Source organism: Dromiciops gliroides, chromosome 4, assembly GCF_019393635.1.
Source record: "Dromiciops gliroides isolate mDroGli1 chromosome 4, mDroGli1.pri, whole genome shotgun sequence".
Lineage (NCBI taxonomy): Eukaryota > Metazoa > Chordata > Mammalia > Microbiotheria > Microbiotheriidae > Dromiciops > Dromiciops gliroides.
The window spans coordinates 238,171,953-238,181,052 of record NC_057864.1 but is presented as its reverse complement, the minus strand read 5'-3'; the positions used below and the strand labels follow the sequence as shown (position 1 = coordinate 238,181,052).

The window sequence follows — 9,100 nt, the reverse complement described above, 5'->3', positions numbered from 1 at the left end:
GATACATCTCAGGGAAGAGACGTTGGCCAAAATGGACCACGATGCCCAAACTGGAAAATTGGGGAAGGAAAGGAAAGACTCAGGACTCACAGACAAAATATAAAGAGAAAATATAAGACAAAATATAAAGAGAAAAAACCTTTTTTTATTTTGTGGAAAATAAAAGCAGAAACTGAGACCTCAGGGTCCAGAAAACTCCTGAAAAATATGTTTCCTTAAAAAATACTGTATATGTCTCTACCATATCCTCCCTTTCCCTCCCCTCTTGCTTCCCTCCCTTCCTTCCCTTACCCAAGAGCCCTTTTCTAGGTATTTTCCGCATGTCCCCTCCCCAACCCTTACTAACTTCTGACTTTTCTCATTCTTTTGCCTCTATTTGTTTTCTATTCTACTTCTGTTCACCCCGCTCTTTCGGTTTTCACATCGTTTGTTACCTTTTGTCCCCTAGACAAAAGCCCAGTACCCTCTCCCTCCTCCCCAGCATGCAAAAACATTCTCTACCCTTTTTCCCTGGGACTTGATAACCTTTCCCTCATAATTGCTTTCCCAAGAATTTAAGAGGTTTCCTCTGTTCTATTCCCACCCAAGGACTGGTATAGCTTTGGTAAGATTCCCTCCCAAGGTCCCACCCACCCTACCCCAACTGAGTTGTCTTCTCTATAGCTTTCTTACCCTATGATAAAACCTCCTATATTCCCCTTTTTTTCTACTTATATCCTGCATACCATCCTCACCCCAATAATCTACCTCTTCCAGAAAAGAGCCTTCCCTCTTCTCTGGGCCCCTTTACCCTAGAACACAGGAACTTTTTCTTTCCTCATCATCCCAAGGAAAGGTTCATTAATCCCCTTAGCAAGGTCTAACCCCTTTTTATTCCCTGAGGAAGACCTGAGCAGCTGTTCTTTTGTAATACCTCTGCTTTTAACCCCATCTTAACTCTCCTGGAAACAGAAAAGCCCCCTTTCCCCTTCAACTTATTCTCCTTGGGGAGAGGATCCTTCTACCAGCAATCTCCTCACCTCACCCCAAACCCTCCCCTAGTTATCCCTCCTCCAGCTAGTGGAGGAGGGCATTGAGCTCTGATACACTGGCATCCAGGACATTCTCTGCTGTGGTCTTGCCATGCTGCTCCTTGAGGTGGCGTCGAATGGCGGGTTTATGGGCAAAGCGCACATCACAGTAAGAACAACGGTAGGGCCGAGCCCCAGAGTGAAGGTTGAGGTGGTCGTGTAGGGTAGACTTCTGCGTGAAGCATTTACCACAAATACCACAGGAGTGTGACTTGACACCTCGGTGGACGTTCATGTGACGGTTGAGGTTGCTACTATGGTTGAACTGCTTCCCACATCGAGGGCACATAAAGATGAAGTGCTGGGCTCTCATATGGAACACAAGTTTTTCCACACCCTGAAACACTTCTGGGCACTTGGTACACTTGATGTTCTTCAGTGGGTTTCCCACTGGGGAGCCCCCTGGTATAGGGCTCCTCATACCCCCATAACTCCCACTGACTCCACTGCCCCGAGACATAGTGGCTGCTGCTAGGGCTTCATCTCCAAGTCCAAGGGTAATGCCCTCCCCTACTTGAGCTCCAGGAAAAAGCAATAGACCCTCCCCTTCTGTGTCTTCTGTAAGGCTGTAGCAGGCCTTCACCACCCCCTGGGGTGCTGTGCTATCATCAGGAGCATCAATAGTTTCTCCAACCTCATTGATGAGGAGTCCACTACTCCCCCCAAGGCCAAGACCTCCTCCAAGGCTCAGGTTCCCTCCGAGGCCGAGGCTCCCTCCAAGGCCAAGGCTCCCCCCAATGCCTCCAGGCGGCTTAAGCCTCTGTGCCACTTCTAAGGCTGATTCCACCTTGACAATGCAGATATCTGATACATCTTCTTCTTCATCCTCTTCCTCTTCTTCTGCCTTTAGCTCAAGGTCCTCGTCTAGGGGGAATTCTAGCTTCACTGGTCGGAGAAGAGGAGGTGGAGGAGGTGGTGGTGGGGGTTTGGGAGCTGGCTTTGGGGTTCGAGCGGGTGGGAGGAGTGACTTGGTGGAGCTGAGCCCAGTCAATCCAATCCCTCCACCAACTCCATCCTCTTTTAAGCCAATCTTGGGTTCAATGAATTGGCTCAGGGCATTTCGACATTTTTCTACCACGTGCTCCATTTGGAGATAGGAGGCGGCAGTCAGGTAGTTGACAATGTCACGGACAGCAAACTCCAGAGCCCCAGTATAGCAGGAGAGGAGGAGATCTGCCACGATTCTGGCACTGTGCATTAGAGAGACCTGTAGCTCTGAACTGGGATTTAGGAGAAACTGGTCGCGAAGAAATGGGGAGCAGGCCGCCAAGATTACCTTGTGGCCCCGGAACTTGAGGCTGTCGGCCACAATGGTGACATCGCAGAAGCGCTCTTCTGCCCGGAGCTGGTTCATGTTTCGAAGGGTGGCAGCCTCATGCCCTGGGAGCTGGAATCGCAAGACTTCCACTCCAGATGCCATGGTACTGGGTGTGCTGGGAGAGTTCCCTGTGTTTGGTGGAGGGTGAATTCGTTAGGAAGCTGGTCCTTCACCCCTTCCCCAAGCCTCGGCCCCCTCCTCTCCCCTCTTCCCCCTCCCCAGGGGCAGAGGCGTGCTATTTCCGTCTCCAGACCACCCCCAACCCCCAGTTTCTGCTCCTTTCCATCCCAGGGGGAGGGGTGGGAAGTCGAGGTCCCATGAGGGGCGGGGTCGCATACTTTCTTCCCCAAGCATCCCGCCCACGAACTGGGGGCCAGGGCAAGAACGGGGAGTAGGTGTGCCCACGTAGTGTGTGTGTTGGGGGAGGGACCGGGGTTTGAGGGTTCCCTACTCTGGGGCACGTTCGCGCCTTTCCCCGCCCCTTGGGCACGTTTACACGCGCCCGTTCCCGGCCCTCCCCCCAACCCGTACGCGCTGCGCACGCCGCCCCCCCCAACCTCAGCAACTTACTCCCCCGCCCCCCAACCCTCGGGGCCCAATTGCTCCGCGGAACCTGTCCCTCTGAATCCCGTGACCCCATCGGCACGCGCGCCTCTCACCTGGATCAATTCCACGCGCGTTTTTTTTTTTCTTTTTAATTCCCCAACCCCCCCTGGGGGCCGGCGGCACCCACCACGCACTGGCAGGCCTGAGTGACGCGCAGGCGCAGGGACGTGCGCGCCCGTGCGCGCGCCCTGGAGCGCGACTCCGGCTTTGCGTGGGCGGGGGGGGGAGGGGCCGGGGTGGAGGAGGCTCGTGCCGGGCTGTCTGGACACAGCGCGCGCCGCTTCGCCCACTGCGGCGGCTGCGGCTCTGGCTCCGAAAAGAGCGTGGGGGCGGGGGGCGGTATGTGTAATTAAAAGGGGTCCGATACCTCCCTCTTCTTTCCACTTTTTGCCACCCGTTCCCCACTCTGTTAAAGGGACCTGGAGTACTGGCCTCCACCCCTTTGACCAGTATTATTTATCTGCTGGAGCGGAAATACGTCCATCCTCCCTCCTTCCTCCCCCTTTGCTTTCTACGCCCGCACTTTTCTCCACCTCTCCGGTTGTCTCCCCGCCCTCTGGATTTGGGCTGCGCATGCGTGCTAGCCTCGCGTCCTGGATAGCACTGGAGCTTGAACTGGAAGATGGTCCTTCCTTGGAGCTGATGCCGCTGCTCCCGCTTTCAGGAGAGAGCTGTCATCCCGGGATCTAGTCGTGTGGAGTCGGGGGAGTGGCATCATTTAAATAAAAAAAAATGTAGCAAGAGTCCGTGTGTTAGGAACGGAACAAAGACAAATGTGAACCGTATTCACAGAATTGGGGCATAATGGAAGTAGCCACATCCTTCTCCTTTCTCACCCAGACCTTTGGGACAGCAGTTAACGTGGGTATGGGGACCCGGTGGCGATACCTCATGTGCATCTACACAGATAACGCAAGACATTTTGAGTAGGGAGAGCAGTTAAACTTAGAAAAATCAGGAAAGGCTTTTCTTGGAGTAGGCACTTAAACTGAACTTGCATGAATGAAAGAGCATTTGTTAAATAGAAAGAAGAGGCAGCTCCAGACTCCGTGGGATAGAACACTGGGCCTGGAGTCAGGAAGACCCGAGTTCAAATCCAGCCTCAAACATCTAGCTGTATGACCCTGGACAAGTCAGTTAACCTCTAAATGCCTGACAAAATTGATCCACTGGAGAAGGAAATGGCAAACCATTCCAGTAATCTTTGCCCCCCCCCCCCCCCCCCCCCCCCGCCCCGGCCAAACGCCAAATGGCATCACAGAGCTGGATAGGATTGAACAACAAAAATATTTGACTTTGTAGGTACAGTAATCTACTAAATTCACAAACAAAAGAGTCCGGCAGCTGCCCTCAGGGAGTTTACATTTTGCCTAGGCGAGGTGTCTAGAGGCAGGGGAAGGGAGTTTTAATCTGGTGAGTCATCCTCCGGGCTATTTTTGTCTCACCTTTTCCAGAATCCGGTGTAGTAAGGAAATAAGAGTTAGGAGTGGTGCACAAAAGATTTTTTTTCCAGGGTGGATGAATCTGGAAGGGACCTGAGTCCTTCTAGTCCAACCCCCTCTTTTTACATATGAGGAAACTGAAGCCCAAGGAAATTAAGTGATTTGCCCAAAGTCACGCCGCCAACCGAAGGGAGACTACAAAGCCTTTTTTTTTCCAAATAAAATTTTATTGATGTATTTTATTTTTACATAAACTACATTACTAAATGTAGTCCTCCCCAATCACTCCGAGAGCCATTTTTTTTTAAATAAAGGAGAAAAAAGGAAACATAGTTCAGTAAAATGAAACAACACATTTAGAAAAAACAACCAATGAATTTAAAGTGAAAGGATTTGAGCTTAAATCTTCGCCCTCTTAGTTCCTGTGTAATCTTGGACAAGACACTTCACTTCCCTGGGCCTCAATTTGGAAGATGAGAGGGGTTGGCATAAATAGTCTTCTAGGCTTCTCTCATTTAAAATTTTTTTGATTGTTTTTTTTTCATCACCTAAATTTCACCCTGTATCCCTCCCTTTCTCCCTTCCAGGAAGCTATCCCATATAACAAATAATTTGTTTTAAAATAGAAACTAGAGTCAATGTCGATGTGAAGTGTAGTAGTCAGATAAATTTGCACCCATCAATCAGGACTTCTTACCCCCAGTGAGTGTTATTTCCCTCCACTTCCCCAGGGAGGTCTATGGAGAATTGGGGTAGGAACTGGGGATGTGAAAAGGATGGGGAAGAGACAGAGTGATGTGGGCTGGAATTTGGGGGTCCAATTGATTGTGAGTCATCCCGAAAGAATTACAAGACTCAGTGACTCAGTTTCCTAAATTTTATTGCAATACTGTGGGTGACCACAGGGAGAGAACCAGAATATTGGAAAGGTATCTCTCAAATAAGGAAAGGAAAGACAGTTATATTTATAGTATGGATAAATTGATTATCAGTCTCATTATAATAATTTCCACCTTGGGGAGGTACAGGGGAGGGTTTATCCTAATTTGGAGTTCCTGGGGTCCTAAGCCAACCCCCTAGGCGGGTACCTTTTTCAGTTGTAACGATTGGAATAATGCCACCTGCTGGATACTTACTGTAGAAGAGTTCTGCCCATGAAGCAAAGGTCTTTGAGGGCAAGACCAGGCTTCAGGAAGTGACGCGGACTAGTGGGAGGAGGAAGGAAGAGACTGGCGCTCAGGCTCGCTTTTCTTTCCTCTGGACTCTGGCGGAGAAGGGAGCTAGAAATGCGCTCTCCCTTTAATAGATAGGAATCTAGGCCTTTCTCTCTCTCTTTACCAAATTCTTATTCTCCTTAATAAATGCTTAAAAGTCTAACTCTTGCTAAAGCTTATAATTTATTGGCGACCACTCATTAGATATTTTAGACAGTTTAGCTAGAATTTTAGCCCTTAACAGATGGCTGACCACGAAGAGGAAAGCTGAACCTCACTTCTGATCTTCCGGTTGGGTAAGAAATTTCTCCTACCCTTTAAACTGCTAAGTACTGGCGCACTGACTGTGTTTTCCCTTTAAATTTTTTCGAATGGACCTTTTAAACTCCCTAATTACCCTATTTTTGATTTTAGTCTGTTTAACCAGACAAATGGGAGATAAGATCATGTTAATGCTTTGTTTTTGTGGATTTTCTATTTTTCTTTTTATTTTTGTTAAAAGAGCCAGCAACTTACTCACACAAGGAAATATCTCTCCCTCTCCCAAGCATGCTTTTTCAGAAAAACCTGAAGAGATTCCCACAGCTTTTCCCAGTTCTAACAGTAATTGTTGCTTTAATTTTGCATGCCTGGAGGCAATGACCCACCCTCTAGAAGCTTTTAATCCCCTAGCACCTGGAGGCAAAGTGGGGGAAGAGGAATCCAGGCCTGAGTTCAAAATCAAGTCTGATTCAAATTGCTCTGGTCCCTCCCCTCCTCTCCAGACCCCACCCTCTACTCCTATGGCCAAGCCCATAGCTTCCCCTGCCTGGGAAGTCCAGAGATCTGATGCACATGCTCAACTTTCTCTAACTACATTTGCAGCTTCAGGCTCAGCCCTTTCCCAGCCTGGCTGTGCTTTTGAGACAATCTTAGAAAACTCTTTAAATTCCAGATATGCTCGTTTTGTTCATAATTTTGCTAACCTGCTTTTGTCTTTAATTAGTAATCTTATAAAGCATTTGTATGGTGAAAAGCCTGACAGACAATATAGAGGGGTTAAAGAAGAAAAACTTAAGCTGAATAAGAATGACAATCAACATAGTTCAAGACTCTGCTTCTTTTGCCATGGAAGGGTATATATTTTACAGAAATGTAGAAGTAAGCAGCAAGGTATTGATATGAGTATTGGGGATTTTAGATACCGGAATCAAAAGTGTTCTGAATTCACTCAGAGTAATAGTATCAGTTCAGAGGTTACATAGGATTTCTATGCTATTATATATACATTTTGAAATTAATGGTATGGGTTTATTTTCATAGAGATTTTCATGCTTTTGAGATTGTGTTTTATACTTAGTTTTTAAAACAAGGAGAATATTTGTAAAAGCTTTTTATAGTCATGTGATCAAGTTTATATTTTATAATACTCTTATTAATATTAAGTTCATATTCATTTAGATTTCCCTAGTTTGAATTTCATTGTCTTTTATTATTCCACGTGTATTTTCTTCTATTCATTCATCTATCTAATTTTGAAACATGGTTTTGATTTCATAATACAATGTTAATTCTAGGAGTATTGTGCTCCCATATTCTGAGTTATTTGTTTTTGCTATTTTTTCTCAACTGATTATTTGATCAAACTCTTTAAAGCATTTCCTTGGCAAATTGGTTGCCAAGGCAAGTGTAAATTGATTCTAGAAGTATTATTTTTGATAAGCATATTCCAAAAAAAAAAAAAAGAGGGGAACATTTGTAAAAGTTGTCTTTGAGATTGTGTTGTGCTTTAACTTGTATTTAAATATGTTCAGATTTTTCAAAAAAGTAATTGTATGCTAAGTAAAAAAAAGGTATTATTTGAAATTGTTGCATAATTATATATTATATTCTGAGTCAAGATGTATTCACATTTTTTGCAATCATTTATTATCCTCAATTTTTAAATCCATATGAGACTTGGATTATGGGAACTTATCATTTAAGACATTAATTGCCTTTATTCTGAGTTATCAGATGCCAGTTGGCCAAGATGCCATCCAATCACAAGAGGAATACATGCAAAGAGCAGACATTGAACTGTTACATGAGGGGAGACATGCACGAAGTTAAGGTATGGCCGAGGGAACGGCTTTTGACAAATGTTGAGGTTGGATTCTCTTGGTTTAATATTTATTTTATTTTTCCCCACAATATTGTACAGATGGCTGGAAGTATTCATCCCACCCATCTCACTTCTACACCTGGCTTCTATGCTCCCTCCTATATGCCTGATGCCATGGACATCTCAATCCCATGCATCTGATTAAGTCTGACTCAGTTTCTTCCAATATGTTCGGTGGCTTGGACATATATTCCATCCACCTATTTTAAGCCTGGCATACTGTATGAGCAGTACATATTGCTCAAGTGTGGGAATGCTCATATCCCATCATTTCTCTGTTCTTTTATGGTAACCCCCATAATTATCTCAGGTGTCATGATAAATACAGTGTTGAATTTGGCCTTGACACCTGTTACCAATTATATTAGATTTTTTAATTTCTCATAATGGCATGAGGATAATTAGGCAGATGATGCAAAAAGTGATGAAACAAAGATAAAAAATTTATTTTTAATAATTAATATCGCAGCAATTATCTTCTCAATTACCCTCCATAAGGGGGGGACTATAGTAATATTATAATTTTAAAGAATGGTTCAATTTTTGTTTTATTATATGTTTCATGTGTAACAACTAAGATTCTGAATTCCCTTAGACATGTTTTTGAGAACTTTCATTGTTTGATTTGATTATTGACAAAGCTATTTTAAAGTTGTGTTAAGCTCAATTTTGTAGGAAATTTCCTGGCTGATTACCAGCATCCATACCTCAACCCCTGAAAAGACTTCCATTCCACGACTACACCTAGAGGACATCTGAGAAAAGACTTTCAGAGACTTTAAATGAACAGTTTTGATTTGTTTTTGTTGTTTTTTTTTCTCTTTCTGTTATAATATACACCATCTGTAACATGTATTCTCTGCAGAGGCCCTCCCTTTGCAAGACCAATGTCAAAGCGTCGGTTCATGAGGACAAAAAAAAAAAAATCGCCCCTCTGGACAAAACTTTCCTCTCTTCCTTTTCTATATTGTTGTTCACATATTATTAGTTAGCAATAGTTATTATATTGTTTTTACTGTTCCGTCAAGGAAACATTTTGTTTCTTGAGGAACAACAGGGGGGACTGTAACGATTGGAATAATGCCACCTGCTGGATACTTACTGTAGAAGAGTTCTGCCCATGAAGCAAAGGTCTTTGAGGGCAAGACCAGGCTTCAGGAAGTGACGCGGACTAGTGGGAGGAGGAAGGAAGAGACTGGCGCTCAGGCTCGCTTTTCTTTCCTCTGGACTCTGGCGGAGAAGGGAGCTAGAAATGCGCTCTCCCTTTAATAGATAGGAATCTAGGCCTTTCTCTCTCTCTTTACCAA

The 9,100-nt window shown here is 45.1% G+C and overlaps 1 protein-coding gene across 1 annotated transcript; it reads right to left on the bottom strand.

Annotated features, from left to right (window-relative positions):
* Window positions 1-643: 643 nt before the first annotated feature.
* Window positions 644-3,197, bottom strand: ZBTB12 (zinc finger and BTB domain containing 12). The gene is made up of 2 exons (XM_044001285.1): window positions 3,048-3,197; window positions 644-2,516 (listed from the first exon to the last, which is right to left on the bottom strand). Exon 2 carries the CDS (start codon window positions 2,488-2,490, stop codon window positions 1,057-1,059), a length of 1,434 nt encoding a protein of 477 aa, XP_043857220.1. The 5' UTR covers window positions 2,491-2,516; window positions 3,048-3,197; the 3' UTR covers window positions 644-1,056.
* Between the last annotated feature and the right edge of the window lie 5,903 nt (window positions 3,198-9,100).